Raw genomic sequence first — 19894 nt, forward strand, 5'->3', positions numbered from 1 at the left:
GAAGAGTGTGGAAACGCGGGCGACCGAGCCTGGGTGTGCAAGACTAGGGAAAGGTGCGGGACCTATCAACAACCTCGCACCCTTCAAGATCGGCGCACGGCGCCCGCCAGCCGGGTCCCGCACCCGCTGGTTAGCAGACCCGCACGTGGAGTTCGTTCCCTTCTCCCGCACGAGACTGGGCGGGGGACACAGACCCACCAGCCAGCACAGGCCCACAAAGCTGCACGCGGATCCACGAGTGAGCAAACACACAGCGCTGAGCAGATTTGTCGGTGCGCGCTTTGCTCCCCTCTCCTCCCCTCCCCCCTGCCCTCCCCTCCTCCACCTCCCCAGCCCCCAGGCCCAGGGCAGCCGCGCGCCGGGCGGGGCGGGGGCGGGGCGGGGTGTCGGGCGGCGCCGGCCCAAAAGGCGGAGTCGCGGCGCGGAGGGCCCAGAGCTGTGAGCACTGTGCTGAGCGCGCCGCGGAGAAAGCCTGCGGGAACCCAGACCCGGAGGAGACCCTCGTTCCCGCCCGGCCTGGCCCGGCCCCGCGCTATGGAGTTCCTCTGGGCCCCTCTCTTGGGTCTGTGCTGCAGTCTGGCCGCTGCTGACCGCCACACCGTCTTCTGGAACAGTTCAAACCCCAAGTAAGCCCCGAGTCTCCGGCCGACAGCCTGGGCGCCCGGTTGGCACTGCTCCCCCCTCCAGGTTAACTGTCCCGGCTAGCCCCTAACCTGAGTCTCGGGGAGGTGACCGGAGGCGGGAGGGATCCCACAGACTTTCTTCTCCCCCATAGCTGGGAGTACGCCACCCCAGGGCAGGACGCTGCCCGCATCGGCTTGCACAGGCGCTGCCACTGCCCCTCTTTTCCTTCCTTCTGGCACCCCTGTTACTCCGAAGTGAGGGACCCGCGTTGAACAGTTCCTGCCTTTAGCAGGGGCCACTCTGTCTGACCGCCAGGGCTCTTGTTCTAGGCCCTTCCACTGAGAAAGCCTCTGTGCCTCTCCTTGTGTGTTACTTGGGCATCTGCCCACACTGACAGGTCTTGACGTCCGGAGTAAGCAGAATGCTTATTGTAATCCTGGAAGGACCCTTCCGGAGGGACCTGGGCTGCCAGCATTAAGTGTTCATTCTGTATTTAAGGTCACCCTGGAAAGCCCTCCCCCCTCAAGAGTCTTTAGAGGTGGCATGAATGAGGCATATGCTGTGTGTGGGTAGGCTTGAGGGTATCTGAGGTTCAGGTAGTAAAACTGAAGAGAAGGGGAGAGAGAGGTCGTGGGAAAGGTTCCAGAGGACAGGAAGGGGTTAAAAGGGTTACAAAGGGCTCTGGGCAGGAAGGAGTTAATTTCTCCGGGGCAGGTTTAGGGCTGTGAGGCAAATGGTATGGGGAGGGAGAAGCTCCATCGGACCCTTTGTTCTTTGTTCTTGAGTTTTCTGAAGTTATGGGAACAATATTTGCAGGAAAACGGGAGAGGGGGGTAAGGTGGAGTCAGGAGAGGAGGGCTGGACACCTTGGGGTCGGGGGTGAAAAACATTTCACTCAGCCCAGCCACCGGCAGCCCTAGCAGACCTACCCCCCCACTCCCCTTGAGAAATAGATTGTGCCAGTTTCCTCTTGACCCTGTGGCAGCATTGCCTGGTAGGGGGTCTGTCGTCTGTGGCGTGTTGGGCAGGGAGGAGACAGCCAGCTGCCAACCCCAGAGGGCAATGCCCTCTTGCCCATTGGCCGCCTGACGGGGCAGTGCAGTCAGCCCTCCCCCACCTCACTCCTTGCTCTCTGTTCTTTGCTTCTTTGACCCAATCTTGTCCTAGAGGGAGAGAGCAAAGTCCCTGTTTATGCCCGTGCCAGGTGTTGGCTGAAGGAGGAGGAGGGGACAGGAAGCCAGGAGTAGGGAGGGGGGGACCCTGGCCTTTTCCGTTCCCAAGCTCCCAGGTTTCCTCTCTTTCAGGAAGGAGCCTCTTCCTTGCCCCCCCTTCCCCGCCTTCCCTGACGCCGCTGCCCCCCTTTCCCAGATGGAGAGCAAGAGTCAAAGGAGTGCTAAGTGGAGCAGATTGTACCCCCAGGAGGGGGATGATGAGCACACCCACCAAGCACAGCTTCTGCCCTGTCCATCTGGACACACACACACACACACACACACACACACACACTCTACCATACCCAGGACTAAAGAGAAAGCCAGCCCAGAGTGGAGGCCACAAGCAGCTAAGCCAGGCCCAGCTTGAGGGCAAAGACGAGGTGGTAATGAGCTGGGTGGGTATGAGGCTGGCATGGGTGACTCAGGGCAGTGGGCATCAGCCCTGGGATCTCCAGGCCCCAGTCAGGGGGCAGCATGGGAAGAAGGGCAGTGCCACTGTGAGCTGCACCCTGGCCTCCTTGGTGCTAGAGGGGCAGGTACCCCACCCATTCAGACCTGTCAGCTCCCTTTGCCTGGAGGACAGTGCCCAGAGCAAGTGGGCACTGGGCCATCCTGGGGTCCTGGGGGCTGTCCACATTTGACAAGGGAAATTTTCACAGGTTCTCATGAATGCTGGGGTGGGTGGCAGAGGTAGATGAAGAATGAGTCAGTGCCCGTCATGGGAATGGAGGAAAGACGCCAGACCCAGAGCTGAAATACCTGTTCTGAAATGGCTTCTATGTTTATCTCTCCAGAGAGGAATTTTAAAAGCCTCTCTCTGCGCCTCCTCCCTCCCTCCCTCCCTCTCTCTCTCTCTCTCTCTCTCTCTCTCTCTCTCTCTCTTTTCCCCAGGGTGGGGGAGGGGCCTTGGTAAGCCTAGCTGGAGCACTGGCATGCTCCTGCAGAGCCAGGCCTCTTAAGGGTCATGCTGACTGGGCAGTGGGTGCCCACCTCAGAGGCCTCTTGCCCTAACCCCTGCCCCTCTCCCCACCACCCATGCCCCTGGCTTTGGTTTGAAGCAAGTTGGCAGCCAACTCTGCTGAGTCTCTAGCTGGCAGTGGTTGGTGGAATTCAGAGAAGCTGACCGGCTTGGAGAGGGAGGTGGGGAGGCACTTTTTCCCCTACTAGGACCCCACCTAGACTGGAGCCAGGTGTCTGGAGCTGCGGGGGAGGGGTTGGTGGGCAGTCCGGCTGGAGCCTTTGGAGCCTGGGGGGAATGGGCTGGGGGAGGGGAGCTGTCTCCATCTTGGGAAGAGGGAGGGGAGAGGCCTTCTCAGATCTGAGAACTCCAGCATTTCTGGAGCTCATTTCACAAGAGGTGAAAGTACGGCTTTTGGAGATAAAGGGACAGAGAGGTTTTGGGGTGCTTTGAGAGAAGTGGACAAGGAGAGCTGAACATAGATTTGAGTAGCTAGAAGGGGAGATTTGAGGGCACTGGATGAATTGATTAAAGCAATTTCACTCAAAAGGACTGGACATTGTCTGTGGGCATGGATGTCCTGGGTGTTGGGGGAAAAGTGAAGTTGAACAATGTGAGATATACTCAGTGGCTCAAGGGGAAAAATGAGAGGAGTAAGAGAAGTGAAGACAGATTGTTGGACGCCGAGTACTAGCACGGGAAAGAGAAAGGGTTATGTGGATCTTGATTATAGAATGGGCCAGTAGGTTCTCAGATTGAGGCCTAATAGCAGTTAAAGGAGCAAGCGGTAGAATAGAGTTGGGGAAATATTTATAGGTAGAAGAGTGAGCAGAGGAAATATTTAGAAGCCTATCCTTAGGTAAATATCAGGGAGGTTATGGGAAGTGCCTTGATACCTGAAAGATACTAAGTGGGTGCTATTTAGAGGATTAGTGGCAGACGATGGAATGTTTGGAGATGGTGGAAAGATATTTAAGAGATCAAGAACAGGGCTTCCCTGGTGGCGCAGTGGTTGAGAGTCCGCCTGCCGATGCAGGGGACACGGGTTCGTGCCCTGGTCCGGGAAGATCCCACATGCCGTGGAGCGGCTGGGCCCGTGAGCCATGGCCGCTGAGCCTGCGCGTCCGGAGCCTGTGCTCCGCAGTGGGAGAGGCCACAACAGTGAGAGGCCCGCGTACCGCAAAAAAAAAAAAAAAAAACCCAAAAAACAAAGAGATCAAGATCAGTAAGTTAAATACTGGAAGTTGAGAGTTTTAAAAAATCTTTGGTGGGGGCGGTGGTCCAGTATGAAATGTGAGGGGTCATGTAAACATTTGGAAGCTCAAGGCTCTGGCCTGGCTTCTGAGTGACCACCAGCTTTCTCTACCTCTGCGCATGCCCAGGTTTCGGAATGAGGACTACACAGTACACGTGCAGTTAAATGACTACCTGGACATCATCTGTCCTCATTATGAGGATGAGTCTGTGGCAGACGCTGCCATGGAGCGGTACACACTGTACCTGGTGGAGCGCGAGCAGTACCAACTGTGCCAACCCCAATCCAAGGACCAGGTCCGCTGGCAGTGCAACCAGCCCAGTGCCAGGCATGGCCCAGAGAAGCTGTCTGAGAAGTTCCAGCGCTTCACACCCTTTACCCTGGGCAAGGAGTTCAAAGAGGGACACAGCTACTACTACATCTGTGAGTGCCCGGGAGGCATGCACACAGGTGCATACACTGGGGGACACACCTGGCATGATGTACATGCTTCAGTACATGCTTAGTGGGAAGGCAAGCAGCACACGGCCCCTTCCAATCCTGAAGTCTGTTTTCGTTCACTCCCATTACAAATGTGGAGTGAGCTTCTACTGTGTCCTGGGCACTCTGCTTGGCACTATAGGCGCAGAGATAAATAAAACATTACAGAGTCGCTGTCCTCCAGGAACCTGGAAAGGGACATACATAGATTAACAGACCATTAGAACAGGGTGATATGGTAGATATGAGCTCAGGGGCCCTGCGGAAATGACTTGAGTACCTGCTAGTCTGGGGTGGGGGGCGCACCTCAGAGAAGGCTTCCTGGGGAAGATGACCCAAGAGTTCAGGACAGACAGAGGAGCTGGCCAAACAGGGGGACGTGTGCAAAGAGAGCATGACATCTTCAGGGAACTTCATATGGTTCAAACTGACTGGAACAGGAGGGACACTTGGAAGTGGGGAGATAGGAGCTTGGAGAAGTAGACAGGGTAGAGCATGGGGGCCTAAGAAGTGCTAAGGAGTTTGGACTTTATCCTGAGGGCAGTGGAGAGCCACTGGTGGATTTTACAAGTTGTGAGATCAGCTTTGTACAGAATGAATCCAGGCCTCACCCTGTCAGTGGGGCTTAGGCAGGGCGAGGACAAAGTGGCCGGGTAAGGGGAACATACTGTGCAGGTTGCCCCCAACTTCAGGTTGGGGGGAGTGGAGGATGGGCTGTAGGGAGGGGACAGTGTCTATGTTCTTTTTACCACCACCTCCAAAGTCAGGGGTTATTCCCAAGAATGGGAGCTTGCACTGAACTTGGGGCAGAAAGTGGGCAAAAACTAAGGAAGGTGAGAATCAAAGATTAGAGGGAAGAGAGGGATTAAAATGAGTAGGGACTGAGAAAGCAGGGTCAGAGGTATTTACGCTTATATTTTCTTCCAAAAAAGTTTCCTTCCTTATCACTCTCTGGATTTATTTTGTAGCCAAACCCATCCACTACCAGGAAGACCAGTGCTTGAGGTTGAAGGTGAACGTCAATGGCAAAATCAGTGAGTGTCACAGCCTTGTGGGCCTCCTTGCTCCATCTCTATTCTGGGCCTGGTCTAGTGATCTGGGATGGTTGGGAAGTCCCACTGCCCAGCCCACCCAGCATTCCCACCCCTCTGCCTCCTTGGTGTACCAAGCACCTGACCTAAGACCATCCTTATCGTTCAGCTCACAGTCCTCAGGCCCATGCCAATGCACAGGAGAAGAGGCTTCCAGCAGGTAGGTGGCTGGAGCAAATTGGGCCTGGGGCACAAAAGGGGGTCTGCTTGAAGAGGTTGGGTACAGGAGGTGGCTCTTTTGCCAGTCAGGGGCAGGGGAAACCTCGCTGGGCTGAGGGCCAGTGCCAATAGGGGGGCCGCTCACCTTGGGGGCCTCTGCCCTCTTACCTTGCAGACGACCCAGAGGTGCAGGTTCTACATAGCATTGGTCACAGTGCCGCCCCCCGCCTCTTCCCACTCGCCTGGGCTGTGCTGCTCCTGCCATTCCTGCTGCTGCAAACCCTATGAAGGTGTATGCTGCATGCGCTGTAAGAGCTGGAACTGGGCTGAGGGGGCAGGGCGGGCCTCCCTCACCTGCCTGGGGCCCCTCCCAAAGCCCTAGTCCTGGGAACCACTCCTACCACGTGCACAAGCTGCCACCCAGCAGCGTCAAAACGGGTCAGTATTAAAGCTTTCAACCCAAAGGAGGTCAGCAAGCCTGACAGTGCCATCCTCGCCTCCACCTCAGAGGGATGGACAAAGAAGTGGACAGTCCTTTCCCCTTCATTCCTGCCCTTAAGCCAAAGAAACGGGCTGTGCGGACATGGCCTCTTAAGAAGGGCACTGTGGGAGCCGAGCGGAAGGGGGCTTGGGCTTACATGGATGGACACTGAGCTTGGCAAAGATGTCCCTCCCAGAGAGAGCCAGGATGGCTCTGAAGGAAAAGCAAGAGACAGTTTCCTGCTTGGGAGCCAGGGACAGGAGAGGCAACATGCTTGGGCTGACCCAGCATCTCCCCCAAGACTGTTCTCTGTGGAGGTGCCACGGAGAGGACTGTAGCCAGGCACTACATCCTCTCCCACCCTGGGGCATCACTCCACAGAGCTGTGCCAGCAGGGGGGCTGTGCCAACCTGTTCTTAGAGTGTAGCTGTAAGGGCAGTGCCCATGTGCACAGAGTCTGTGCCTAGACTGACTGTAGCCTGAAGGGCAGGGCCCACGAGTACAGAATCTGTATATGAACTAGATGTGTGTCTGCTGATTTCTACAACTGGAGTTTTTTTATACAATGTTCTTTGTCTCAAAATAAAGCAATGTGTTTGTTTTTTTGGACGTGCTTTTCTGTCCTTCCATCCTAATTTATGACCATTGAGTCCCTGCTGCTGCTAGGCTCAGTGCTATGTCAGTAGCAATTGGGTTTGAGTTTTTTCCCCTCTCTCTGAAAAGAATACATGCCCCTCACCAGCCCACAAGGGTGGGGTGTTTCCTCCTCTGAGGGTTGTCCAGGATAGGAGTGCTCCCCACAGCAGTCTCTCCCCACAGCAGTGGGGTCCTAGGCTGCACCCCACTCTGGAAGTTCCTCCTGTCCAACCTCCGCCCCACTCGCACCCTCTCAGCGCTGGGCTTTGGCGTACTGTTCAGGTACTCAGGCTCTTGGGTGAGTCAGGGCAGCCGCTCGGAACGCCTGCCAGCTGAGGCATGCGGCTCGCCCCACAGCCCCACCAGCAGAGATGTGTGGGAGGCTGGGAGGGAAAGTTCCCGGCAGCAAGTTGGTTGGACTAGGGGGGTCGGTGATACACGTTTGTCCAGTGGATTGGCCAAGTCACAGAAAGCCGGCAGTGTGGCTGAAGGGGGAGGGCATCACACAAAGACATGGTGATTCCTGGCAGTCCCTGTTACTTAGGGAAGAGACCGGAAAGAGGCTTCAGCAAACAGCGAAAAATCTCCCAATCCCTGGGCAACTGAAGTTCTGAGCTGCGGCCCTCCGTGAAAGCGTGTTGAAGTCCGGGTAGCAAGCTTTTGAGTTCTACCACGTAGGCTAACGGCCTGTGGGAAAGTGAGTTGAGGCTGGGGGTCTGGGTGATCCAAGGAGTAAGCAGAGAGTGTGCAGCGGCTGATGCCGGGGACAAATCCGCGGAGCCTTAGGAAGGAGACCGGCCAGAAAACCGAGAGCAACGGGAAGACAGGAAACCCTGCGAGCCGACAGCGGGCCAGTGGGGTCGAAACAGGCCCTCGCAGGGGCGGGGCCTGAGCTCCGGCTTGAAGTTCTAGGGGTGGGCCGGGTTCCGGTTCAGTTTCCGGGGGGATGGCCGAGCGCGCAGGGGCGGAGCCGGGGGCGCAAAGGGGCGGGGCTCCGGCGTCGCGGGCTCCGGTTCCTGCTAGCTGGCCGCAGGCGCCGAGCTCGGGATCCGACTCGGGGAGGGATGGAGGCGGGCGGATTGGCCGACTCGCTTCTTTCCGGAGCTTGCGTGCTCTTCACCCTCGGCATGTTCTCCACCGGCCTGTGAGAGCGCGGACGGGCTGGGCTGGGGCAGGACCAGGAAGTCAGGAAAGGAGAGAGAGGGGACAGAGACGTGGCCGCAGCCCCAGGCTGCATCTGGAACCTAGGGTCAAAGTGGAATCGGGTCGAGAGGGCCGGGGTACAAGGGCAAGGCTGGTCACTTTACCTGAGGGAGAAGGCCAGGGTGCTGAGGGTAGGGCCGGGGGTCTGCAGTTGTCCAGAAAGGATGACAGGCATCGGGGATTTCGACGCCCCAGCAGCCTGGTCCTCCCTTTCCACCTCTCCCTCCTGCCTTCGGGTCCCCGTTACAGCTCGGACCTCAAGCACATGCGGATGACCCGGAGTGTGGACAGTGTCCAGTTCCTGCCCTTTCTCACCACGGACGTCAAGTGAGAGGGGCGATGCCTGCGGCGGGAAAGGCTGTCTGAGGGAGGTTGGGGAGGGGTGAGGAGGAATGTGGACGAGGCCCCTCGGGTCCCCCGCTCACACTCAACCCCGCGAGCCAATGTCCCTCCCCTCCACCCTGCAGCAACCTGAGCTGGCTGAGTTATGGGGCCCTGAAGGGAAACTGGACGCTAATCGTCGTCAACGCCGTGGGTGCTGTGCTTCAGACCCTGTATATCTTGGTGTATCTGCACTACTGCCATCGGAAGGTAGAGCCCCTTCCTCTGCTGCATGCCCTGCCCTGCCTTGCTGGCAGGGCAAACACTGTTTCCTAGAAGACTATAACACGCTGGCACTGCCAACTTTTCCTGGAAGACCCTTCCAGCCTTGCAGTCCTCCTTCCGCCATGAAGCCAGCCTGCTGAGACTCACATATTGTCCCCCATTCTGGCAAAGCTAGTAGCTCTGCCTAGCCTGATGGTGCCTTGCTGCCCAACAACCTGAGTGGAAAGGGATTTTGTCTCCATAGTTCCTTCAAAGTCAGTGCCAGTGGCTGAGAGTGAGATGATCCGCTCTGCTTCCCCATTCACACAAGCATTAAGCTCCTACTCTGTGTAGCAAGCTCACCAAAAAAGGATACCTTTCCCTCTCCTAGAAACCTCCAGGGTTGTGCGTGGATCAGACATGTGCTCAAGCCACTGGTGGGAAAGAGGATGTAACAAGTGCAATACTGGAGGCTTGGGAAAAGGTTGGCTCCTCAACTGGAGCTTGGGAGAGGGCAGGATGAATTAATTCCAGCAGCAGAGTCAGAGAGGGCTCCTGGTACATCCAGAAGTAAGGCTACTCTCTTCTCTGCAGCATGCTGTGCTCCTTCAGACTGCAACCCTGCTGGGGGTCCTTGTCCTGGGTTTTGGCTACTTTTGGCTCCTGGTGCCCGACACTGAGACCCGGCTTCAGCAGCTGGGCCTCTTCTGCAGTGTCTTCACCATCAGTATGTACCTCTCACCACTAGCTGACTTGGTGAGTGGGGGTGTCCAGGGAGGAAAGGAAGATAAGTCTCCCATAGCCAGAGACTGTAGCTTATACTCCAGAGGAAGGAAAGACCCAAATCCTGGAAGGAGACGGGGCAATAGAGTTGGGTGAGTGGGGGGCAGGAGGGAAAGGTTGGGTAACAGAAGATCAGGGAGGACGTTTTACTTTTTTTCTGAGGAAATTCTTAGGCAAGGTGGGAGATTTACTATGTGCCTTGCTAGGAGTGTCCTTCATCCTTTCCCACAGGCCAAGGTCATTCGTACTAAATCGACCCAACGTCTCTCCTTTTCACTCACCATTGCCACCCTCCTCACCTCTGCCTCCTGGACATTCTATGGGTTTCGACTAAAAGATCCCTACATTGTGGTAAGCAGAACAGGGGCGGGGTGACAGGTGTACGAGGTGGAAAATCAGCTCCTTTCCTCATAGCAGCCCTTGTGATTTCAGGTGCCCAACCTTCCAGGAATCCTCACCAGCTTCATTCGCTTCTGGCTTTTCTGGAAATACCCCCAGGAGCAAGACAGGAACTATCAACTTCTACAAACCTGAGGGAGTTCACCTGACCACTGGGCACCTTAATGCCAACATACTACCAAAGAAACCTTGTTTCAGCTCTTCCTGCTGGTCACCTCCACTGGTGAAGTGCGTTGTGGTAAAGGAAAAGAACTGCTTTGAGAATCCAGGGACTAAAGAAAGGGCTTTACTTAGAAGACTGGATGGAACCTGGGAGATGAATCACTTTTTTTTTTTTTTTCAAGATTTTATTTTTTAATTTGGGAGGTCGGGGGAAATCTTTAGAATGTGCCTTAAAATAAACTGTTCCCTACCCCTTGCCCATCAAGGCTCATTCTCTGTTCAGGGATAGTCAACCTGCCTGGTTTGGTGAAGGGTAGCCGGGAACTGTCTGATCCACAGTTACTCTTGGGCTGGTAGGGTCGGCTCAGAAAAGGTATCTGAAAGAACCAAGAAGTTGTAAAGACGTAGGAAGGCCTTAGAAAGAACAGAGCTTGGATATTATGAAGAAGAATAGGCTTCAAGAAGTCCTTCCTAACAGGGCTAAAAAGACCAGGAAAGTGAAATGACTTTTCCATACTGAGAGATCTTGAGAAGGGCGTCTTTGCCTCCTTCGGAGCAAATAGGAGGAAGTACCAGCAGAATGCAAAGATAAAGGCTGAGAGAGCCTCAGGAAGGTGGCTCTTCTACCTCTCACTTATCAACAGCTGGTACACAGAATCCCCAATTCCCATCATCCACACTCCATACTCAAACCAAAGTTAGAAAATAAACTTGCGCTTTAATGGGGGAGGGGAGAGCAGGCTGTCCGTGCGGGAATGAGGTTAGGGTGTCAGAAGCGCATCCCCCTGCGGGCCAAGTCGTCTCGGGCCTCCTGGATCTGGCTCTGCAGCTCGCGGGCGGCGTCCTCGCAGTCGTGAAAAGTGGCCACGCGATAGCCCACAGTACCCAGTGCATAGCAACCGGCGGACACCAGCAAGTAGGCGGGCAGTGACCACAGGACCTCCCGGCAAGACAATGGCAGCTCCAGGCCCAGGGCTCCCGTGGTCAAAGCAGCCCAGGTGGAGCCCAGGAGCGCCAGCCCCCACAGCCACTGCGCTAATTTCGTCATGGTCACTGCGGGAAGAGGAAGCAAAGCTCGAGGTCCCTGACACCCCGCTACCCGCTCTTCATTTGAGACCCATTCCCTGTCCTTCTACCTCACCCCCACCTCCGTACCACCTAACCTCAGGGCCGCTCCTCTGTCGCTCCCGCCCTCCGCCCTCCACCCTCCACCCTCAGCCCTCCTCCTACACTTACCTCTTAGCCCAGCGTCTTCTCTGAGCCGCACGGCTCCGACGTCAGCGTCCGGAATCCTCCACGGCTCGTGCTCCGCCGCCGCGCGGCCTTCTGGGAGTTGTAGTCCTCGAGCGGCGTCTGGCAGGTTCGTGGCCGCGGACTTGACCTAGGCTGTGCTTAGCCGGCTCCGCTCCTGCAGCCGCGACCTGGGCCCAGAGGGCTTTCGGTGCTGCTTCCCTCCCTCGAGACCCCGCTCCAAGCTGGCGTGGGGCTTGTAGACAGCCTGAGGACACCCTTAAGCCTTGCGACTAGATGGGAATGTAATATCGTTCCTCTTAAACTCACTTCTCCTGCACAAAAATTCCACTCATTCATTCATTCATTTATTCACTTATTTATTCTTTTATTCATTCACTCAGTGGAACGTTTCTTGAGCGTCACGACAGACTTTGGAGAAATAGAGATGTCAAGACACGGACCCTTCTGGGGTGGAAGGAGAAAAGCAGGAGTCAGGAAAGCAGATGCATTGAGAACTAACAGGTGCCCTGAGATAGGTGTTAGAACAGAGGTTGTCATATTTTAAAAGAGAAACTCAGAGGAGCAACCAGTAAGACTTGGAGCCAGAAGAAGAAGTGCTTCAAGAGGGTGTCTTTAAGGGAAAAAAACTGTGGGGACAGAGGAATCACCTGATGTGTTTAAGGTATTAAGAGAAGGTGTATACGTCTTTCAGAATTTGGGGGATGAATTCATGATAGGTATATAGAAAACCGAGTGAAAGAAAAGGTCAGGCAATTATTAACTTCAGGGAAAACAAAGAGTTAGAAAGGAAGGAGAATTATAAAAGCCTGTCTGATAAAGACCACTAAGAACATAACTGTAGTTGGATAGTTAGGTTTATTCACTTGCTGCTGCAAGAGAGAGCACACACCAGAGGAACTGTGGAGCCGCTCATCAAACAAAGGAAAAAGCCAGGTCATTACAGGATATGGGAAGTGGTTGAGTTCAGGTGATATTTAAATGAAGCAGTATTTTGACAGGTTCAAGGTAAGCACAGATGTAAGTGAAGGAGTTAACAACAGCCTGGACTGAGAAGTGAACTGAGAATCCACTTGGAAACTACAAAGTTAACTAATTTTAGATAATTATATAATAGATAACTACATAATTAAGATAATTGTACAATGTTATGTCCAAAACCCCAGTATCTGAAGCTTTGCACCTAGGTTGGAAATCGAGGCTGCTTCTCTGTATCAAAGTAATCAACATGCATTAAACCTCCAGCAACAGTGGGATGTTCCTTTCTCACTGCTTGATTTCAAACAGAAAATTTGTGACTGTATGATTTTAGAGAACAAAGTTTCTCAGCCCCATATCCCTGATGTTAATTAATAAAACCAGTTTTTACAGATCCACAGAGTCTTAGCACAAACACTACATAACTCAGCTGTGTAGAATATTTTCACAGCCATAATAATGTAAACACTAAGTGTTGACTTAACTAAAATTTGGAATATATTTGAATTGAGAGGGTGAGGGAGGGGAGTATATGGGGAGAGTCAGGATTAGAGAGAACTATATCCTCATTTTCCATGGCAGGCAGTCAATTGATTATATCTAAAGTAGAAAAAAAAATAATAATAATATGAACATGTTATTTAGAAATATTGGGAATTCCTAGTGGTCCAGTGGTCAGGACTCAGCACTTTCACTGCTGTGGCCCAGGTTCAATCCCTGGTCGGAGAACTAAGATCCCAGAAGCCATGCAGCACTGCCCAAAAAACAAACAAACAAACAAACAAAAAATATATAGAGGTAAGTACCCAAAAAAGCAGCCAAGAAACTTGAGAGTGGTTTATGGAGGAGTGTATGTGTAGGGAGGGGGTAGGAGAATGGAGCAGGGGACTGTTATTTTTCATTGAATGCCTTATAGAACTAGTTGGCCTTTTTTTAAAATATATAATTGGCCTTTTAAACTATGCAAATTCCTTTGTTAAAGTAAAAATTAAGGCAAAATTAAAATATTTTTAGAAACCTGCTATATGAGCTTCAAAGGCCCACCTCCACTCCCTTCCCCAAAATCCTACTAGTAACCCACTCAAGACCTCACTAGCCACAGCGACTTTCAACACAGTTCAGGGGCCAGGCATCAGCCTTGCAGATCCAGAAATTCTATCTTATTCACCCACAATAGATGTGGCCCTGAAAGATTGCCACTCCCCAGAAAATTTTGGGGGGAAAGATAATGAGAAGGGGCTTGCCCTGCAACACATAAAGAGAAAATAAATTATAGTGTCATAATAATCAGCAGAAGATTAAACATTCATTGAGGGGCTATTATGTGTCATGCCTTTTGTGACACTGCATGTTTGATTTTCACAACAGGCTGCAGTAGGTACCTTTATATCCCCATGTATGAATGAGGAAACCAAAGCGGAGAGAAGGTAAAAGGTAAGTAACTTGCCCGAAGTCATGCAGGGTAGTAAGTAGCAGACCGTCCCATCTGACTCAAAGCTATATGCTTAGTAATTTCACCTTTCTGGGTTACTGGTATAGGAATGGGCAGATAGGGATCGTCATAGCAGCTGACATTCATTGATTGATTACTCTGTGGCAGGCACTGTAATGAGTACTTTATGGCATAATCTCATTCAATCTTTACAGCCACCATATGAAGTAGGTACTATTATTATCTCCATTTCACAAATGAAGAAACAGGTATGCCCCAGATAGTCAGACTAGACTGCAGAGCCTGCAAACTTTGCCACTAAGGTATAGCATCTCCCTACCTAGATCAATGGAACAGAATAAAAAGTGAAGAAATAGATCGAACATACACCATTTCCGCGTATAATAGAAATGGCATCTCCAGTGAGGAAAGATGGATTATTTGAAAAACATTTGCAACAAGCTTACCATTTGGAAAAGTAAATTAAGTTATATTTCAACCTCACATCTTATACTAAAATAAATTCGCAGTGCATTAAACAAAACTTCATGTGAAAAGTGAAACCCTAAATATGCCACAAGAAAATGTGGGTACATGTTTCTCTAATGTTCAGCTCAAGCATCACGTCCTCCAAGCAGCCTTCCTGGGCCTTGACCCTGTCTTGCAGGGTTGGACACCATCTTCCTCCTCTGAACTCCCACAGCCTCTCTTTTATAGATGGCACTTGCCATGCTGAGCTGTAGGTGTTTTGTTTCCTTGCTTGGGCCACCCAGGATCATTGTAACTCCAGGACCAAGCATAGCGTGGGAAACCCAGAGGGCTTCTATAAATGTAAGAAGAGGGGCAGAAGGAAGGACAGGTTAGCATTTGATGGTCTCCAGGGAAACTGACCCAGCTGTCCTGGTCCCAGGAAATATAACTACTCCAGAGACTCCCATCTACTGGACACAGGGTCTTTGGCTTTGGATAGCATTGGATGAAAGCCAGCAGATTCTTATGGTCCAATTCCTTTCTCTTCAATCTTTTTACAGACCGTTACCCTTCTGCAGCTACAGCAGGCCACAAGTACACGTGATCATAGCAGGGTATGAAAGGCAGTACAGCTTGGGGGTTAAAAGTTTGGGCTTTTAGAGCCCCAGATGTCCTGAGGTTGGGTCCTGCCTCTTTCCTTTACTTAGCTATGTGACGTTGGGCAAGTAACTTAACCTCTCTGAGCTTCAGTTTTCTCACATTTGTTGGAGTTTTCTCCTTTGGCAAGCTTTTTTTTTTTGGCTGTGTTGGGTCTTTGTTGCTGTGCGCAGGCTTTTTCTAGTTGCATCGAGTGGGGGCTATTCTTCTCTGCGGTGCATGGGCTTCTCATTGAGGTGCCTTCTCTTGTGGAGCACCGGCTCTAGGCACGCAGTGGCTCATGGGCTTAGTTGCTCCACGGCATGTGGGATCTTCCTGGACCAGGGCTTGAACCTGTGTCCCCTGCATTGGCAGGTGGATTCTTAACCACTGTGCACCACCAGGGAAGTCCCACCTTTGGCAAGCTTTGGTTTCAGTGAGAGACAAATTCCAAATCTGGAGCCCTCTATTTATTTATTTATTTAATTTATTTATTGGCCGCACCTCGCAGCTTGCAGGATCTTAGTTCCCCGACCAGGGGTTGAGCCCAGGCCCTCAGCAGTGAAAGCACAGAGTCCTAACCACTAGACAACCAGGAAGTTCCCGTGGAGCCCTTATTCTAAAGTGCACTAAAGATGGGAGAATATGCAAAATTACATACAACACACAGTAAGGGATTGACTGTTTCAGGAAAGGCATGAGCCTCTATCAAATAGGCCCTAAAGCCCAAGGTGATACTGGAAAGATGAGTAAGAGAATTCAGATAGTGATTGAGGGCAGAGCTTGCAAAGCCAAGGGAAAACCTGAACAAAGGCAGGGAGGCTTGAGAGTTCATTGTGAGTAACCCTCTGTGTCTGTCTCTGGCACGAAGACTGCTTCATGGAGGAGTGGCAGGAGGTGAAGCTGGAAAGGCCAGCCAGGGTCAGGCTACCTAAGAAAGACCCCTTAAAAGTATTTGTGTTAATACTGTATGCTAACAATATATGTGGAACCTAGAAAAATGGTACAGATGAGCCAGTTTGCAGGGCATAAATAGAGACACAGATGTAGAGAACAAACATATGGACATCAAGAGGGGAAAGTGGTGGTGGTGGGGTGGTGGTGGGATGAATTGGAAGATTGGGATTGACATATATACACTAATATGTATAAAATAGATAACTAATAAGAACCTGCTGTATAAAAAATAAATAAAATAAAATTCAAGAAAAAAGATTACCTAATAAAATAAAAATAAAATAAAGGACAAAATTATAAAATAAATGGTAAGAAATTTGGGAAAATAAATTTGCAACAATAAAAAAATACTGTATGCTAACACATATATATGGAATCTACAAAAAAAAAAATGGTTCTAAAGAACCTAGGGGCAGGACAGGAATAAAGATGCAGACGTAGAGAATGGACTTGAGGACACAGGGAGGGGGAAGGGTAAGCTGGGACGAAGTGAGAGAGTGGCATGGACATATATACACTACCAAATGTAAAATAGCTAGCTAGTGGGAAGCCGCCGCATAGCACAGGGAGATCAGCTCCGTGCTTTGTGACCACCTAGAGGGGTGGGAGGGAGGCTCAAGAGGGAGGGGATATGGGGATATATGTATACGTATAGGTGACTCACTTTGTTATAAGGCAGAAACTAACACACCATTGTAAAGCAATTATGCTCCAATAAAGATGTTTAAAAACAAAGTATTTGTGTTGGGTTTGGTCCCTCAGGTCAGCATCTTCCCCCCTTAGAGAAGTGGGAGGTCCCCATGTGTGCCTGTGTGTGTCCTGTCAGGCAGCAGGTGCCATGGTGATTATTGAGTCCTTGAGGAAGGTTCCAGGTGATTAGATTGTGTTAATTCTATCAGCATCCTCAGGGCACCCACAGCTCCGTTGGGGTGACAGGACAGACAGACATGTAATCCACAAAAACACATACAGACAAAATCAGAGCCGGGCTTTCAGGGGAAATAGTGCATCAGAGATTGTGCTGCTGATTGGAGAAGGGTCTGGGTGAATCAGGTGAACTAGAGGAGACCAAGATGGGAAAAGACAATAGCCTGAGGCAGGAGGGATCCAGAAACAGGGCTGGTGGCTGACAGAAACATTCGGCTGATTCTGAGGATTCAGCAGTTTGGAGTTGATGCAGGCTGGAAGTTGAGTTTTAGCAAAGAGCTCAAAGTGTGACAATGGTGTATGGCTAGTGGGGTTCTTGGTTCTTTTAACAAACATGTATTTAGCACCTACGTCAAGCAGTATTCTAATGACCAAAAGAGACAAAATCTCTGCTTTCAATGAAGCTTGCAATGAAAACACACTGCTTCAATGAAATGGTAGGAGACAGACAGGAAACAAACAAATATTTAATGTATCAAGTGGTGAGAAGTACTGTGAAGAAAAATATAGCTAGGTGAGGGGCTAAAGGGTGACAGTGTACCATGTGATATAGCATGGTCAGAAGGGTGTCTCTGAGACATTTGCATGGAAACTTGAATGAGGTGAAGGACACAGAAGTGTAGATAACCGCTGGATGGCTGTTCCAGGCAGTGGGAACAGCATGTGCAAAGGCCATGAGGTGGCACAGGGGACACATGGAAGCCAGGAGTGGGATGGAGGAGCATGGGGAAGAGTGTGAGGAGATGAGGTCAGGGGTGGCAGGGATCAGATGCTGTGTTGTAACCATGTTGGTTAAGCATCAAGGCAAATACCAATGGATCTGGATTTCAACTCCAGCCTTGCCTTCCCTTATAATCTTTTTCTTTTTCTTTCTTGCTTTATTTATTTTTGGCTGCGTTGGGTCTTCGTTGCTACATGTGGGCTTTCTCTAGTTGCGGCGAGCAGGGGCTACTCTTCGTTGTGGTGTGCAGGTTTCCCATTGTGGGGGCTTCTCTTGTTGCAGAGCACAGGCTCCAGGCTTACGGGCTTTGGTAGTTGTGTCAAGCAGGCTCAGTAGTTGTGGCTCGCGGGCTCTAGAGCACAGGCTCAGTAGTTGTGGCGCACGGGCTTAGTTGCTCCGCGGCATGTGGGATCTTTCCCGACCAGGGCATGACCCTGTGTCCCCTGCATTGGCAGGCGGATTCTTAACCACTGCGCCACCAGGGCAGTCCTCCCTTATAATCTTGAGCGGGTTGTTTTAACCTCTCTTGCATTTTACCCCATTTTATTTCACTGAAACAGATGTATTAGTCAGGGTTCTCCAGAGGACCAGAACCAATAGGAGATATATCCATGAAATTTAAGGTCTTGTCTCATGAAGTTGTAGAGGCTGGCAAACCCAATATCTGCAAGGTCTCACTCTGTCTTGACTTCCTCCTGACTGGGGCTGGGAACAGTGGGCAGAGGGCCAGGTCCCAGCCCACATGAGCATAGACCAGTGAGAGAACCCAGCAGGCCAGAGCCAACGTTGCTGTTCAAGTCCACAGGTTATCTGCCACTGAATTCCCTCCTTCTCTGGGGAGGTCAGTCTTTTGTTCTATGTAGTTTTTCAGTGGATTGGATGAGGCCCACCCACATTATGGAGGGCAATCTGCTTTACTCCTATTTTAAATGTAAATCTCATTCAAAAACCCTCTCACAGAAACATCCAGAGTGGGAATTTCTTGGTGGTCCGGTGGTTAGGACTCCACACTTCCACTGGAGAGAGCACGGGTTCGATCCCTGGTCGGGGAACCAAGATCTTGCGCGCCACATGGTGCGGCCAAAAAATGAAAAAAAAGAAACATCCAGAGTAATGTTTGACCCAATATCCGGGCAATGTGGCCCAGCCAAGATGACACATAAAATTAACCACACAGGGCTTCCCTGGTGGCACAGTGGCTGGGGGTCCGCCTGCCGATGCAGGGTACACGGGTTTGTGCCCCGGTCTGGGAGGATCCCACATGCCGCGCAGCAGCTGGGCCCGTGGGCTATGGCCACTGAGCCTGCGCGTCCGGGGCCTGTGCTCCGCAACGGGAGAGGCCACAACAGTGAGAGGCCCGCGTACCGCCAAAAAAAAAAAAAATTAACCACACAGAGTAAGAATATCAATCTCATAAGGTTGATGTAAGTGTTGAAACTGAGAATATCTGTAAAGCACTAAGTTGGCTGGCAAGGTCATGGTTGTTATCACGTGGGAGAAGATGACATTTGTCAAATGCCTAATAGGTTAAGCGCTATGCTAGGCTCTTCCACGTTGATATTTAATTCCAATCCTCTTTGCCACAATTTGAGGCAAGTATTATTATCCTCATTTTACAGATGATGAATTTAAGGTGCAGAGAGATCACTCAGCTTGCCCAAGGACCCTCACCTGGTAAGTGTCAGAGCCAAAACTAGAACTCAGGTCTGTCTGATTTCAAGACCTGGGCTCTTTCCTACTGCCCCACATATGTCTAGAACCTGAAGCTGTCTGAGTCAGAAAAAGGCCCGGGTCACAGAGGCTGGAAATGGGGGCTGGATACCGAGAACAGGAAGGGGAGGGATCTCCCTGGAGGGTTAGTCTAGGCCTTCACACACCAGTATACATGCACCTCAGTCCCAGAAATTCCCTTGAAGCAGCCCTCACAGCAACTCTTGGCCCAGAATGGGGGTGTGTGGGAGGTTTTTCTGTGGGGTCCTGACCTGTGCAGAAGGGAATCCCACTTTTCAGTCCCTTCTGTTAGTGTCTCAGCCTAAAAGTAGGGGAAACATGTCCAACTTATTTGAGGTGAGTGGAATTCTCAGAGAAGGTCTCCTCAAAGACCATAAGTGCCATATGGCTCAGGCCTCATTGTCACACAGGGCCTCAAATGTAGGCTTCTGAAGTTATCTCCAAGTGTGCTTTCATTCAGTCACACTGTCACTCTCCCACAGAACAGAAAGAAGGGATTTACAGTACAAATGATTTAACTTTTACTGTGGAATTTTCAAATATATACAAAAGTAGAAAGAATCCTACAATGACTCTGATATGTGCATTATCATAGAACTTTACATGATAAAGTAGGGGCTGCAGTTCCCTGTGAAGGGAAACATTTCTAAAAATCCTGTGATGACCTTGCGACTAGCATGATTATATTGTATCATCATTTTGTCTTAAAAATTGTTAATTTGTCAAGTGTACACATTTCAAACATGTCTCAGTTTTTCTT

General features: G+C 51.2%; 3 protein-coding genes across 8 annotated transcripts; 2 read left to right on the forward strand and 1 right to left on the reverse strand.

Annotated features, from left to right (window-relative positions):
* The first annotated feature begins 346 nt into the window (after positions 1 to 346).
* EFNA1 (ephrin A1) lies at positions 347 to 7209 on the forward strand. The gene is made up of 5 exons (XM_079934976.1): positions 347 to 626; positions 4179 to 4474; positions 5500 to 5565; positions 5732 to 5782; positions 5957 to 7209. The coding sequence occupies exons 1-5, from the start codon at positions 535 to 537 to the stop codon at positions 6067 to 6069; spliced, it is 618 nt and encodes a 205-aa protein (XP_079791102.1). The 5' UTR covers positions 347 to 534; the 3' UTR covers positions 6070 to 7209.
* A 260-nt stretch (positions 7210 to 7469) lies between these two features.
* On the forward strand, positions 7470 to 10559 carry SLC50A1 (solute carrier family 50 member 1). 6 transcript variants are annotated; one of them, XM_079934921.1, is made up of 6 exons: positions 7470 to 7595; positions 8351 to 8428; positions 8569 to 8692; positions 9281 to 9442; positions 9701 to 9820; positions 9902 to 10559. In XM_079934921.1, exons 2-6 carry the CDS (start codon positions 8367 to 8369, stop codon positions 10001 to 10003), a joined length of 570 nt encoding a protein of 189 aa, XP_079791047.1. In that variant the 5' UTR covers positions 7470 to 7595; positions 8351 to 8366; the 3' UTR covers positions 10004 to 10559. The 6 variants fall into 6 exon arrangements, with proteins under 6 accessions (XP_079791047.1, XP_079791043.1, XP_079791044.1 ...); XM_079934920.1 differs by lacking the exon at positions 7470 to 7595 and adding an exon at positions 7883 to 8042; XM_079934917.1 differs by lacking the exon at positions 7470 to 7595 and having other exon boundaries at positions 7669 to 8428.
* A 169-nt stretch (positions 10560 to 10728) lies between these two features.
* DPM3 (dolichyl-phosphate mannosyltransferase subunit 3, regulatory) lies at positions 10729 to 11342 on the reverse strand. The gene is made up of 2 exons (XM_079901078.1): positions 11267 to 11342; positions 10729 to 11083 (listed from the first exon to the last, which is right to left on the reverse strand). Exon 2 carries the CDS (start codon positions 11076 to 11078, stop codon positions 10800 to 10802), a length of 279 nt encoding a protein of 92 aa, XP_079757204.1. The 5' UTR covers positions 11079 to 11083; positions 11267 to 11342; the 3' UTR covers positions 10729 to 10799.
* Between the last annotated feature and the right edge of the window lie 8552 nt (positions 11343 to 19894).

The sequence above is a fragment of the Stenella coeruleoalba genome, assembly GCF_951394435.1.
Source record: "Stenella coeruleoalba genome assembly, chromosome: 1".
Classification (NCBI taxonomy): domain Eukaryota; kingdom Metazoa; phylum Chordata; class Mammalia; order Artiodactyla; family Delphinidae; genus Stenella; species Stenella coeruleoalba.

Coding starts and splice junctions, on each gene's coding strand:
- DPM3 (XM_079901078.1), bottom strand. CDS start 11,078: ATGACGAAATTAGCGCAGTGGCTGTGGGGGCTGGCGCTCCTGGGCTCC.
- EFNA1 (XM_079934976.1), top strand. CDS start 535: ATGGAGTTCCTCTGGGCCCCTCTCTTGGGTCTGTGCTGCAGTCTGGCC. Junction 4,475..5,499: donor ACACAGCTACTACTACATCT/GTGAGTGCCCGG, acceptor TTTATTTTGTAG/CCAAACCCATCCACTACCAG. Junction 5,783..5,956: donor GGAGAAGAGGCTTCCAGCAG/GTAGGTGGCTGG, acceptor CTTACCTTGCAG/ACGACCCAGAGGTGCAGGTT.
- SLC50A1 (XM_079934917.1), top strand. CDS start 7,845: ATGGCCGAGCGCGCAGGGGCGGAGCCGGGGGCGCAAAGGGGCGGGGCT. Junction 8,429..8,568: donor TTTCTCACCACGGACGTCAA/GTGAGAGGGGCG, acceptor TCCACCCTGCAG/CAACCTGAGCTGGCTGAGTT. Junction 9,821..9,901: donor TAAAAGATCCCTACATTGTG/GTAAGCAGAACA, acceptor TTGTGATTTCAG/GTGCCCAACCTTCCAGGAAT.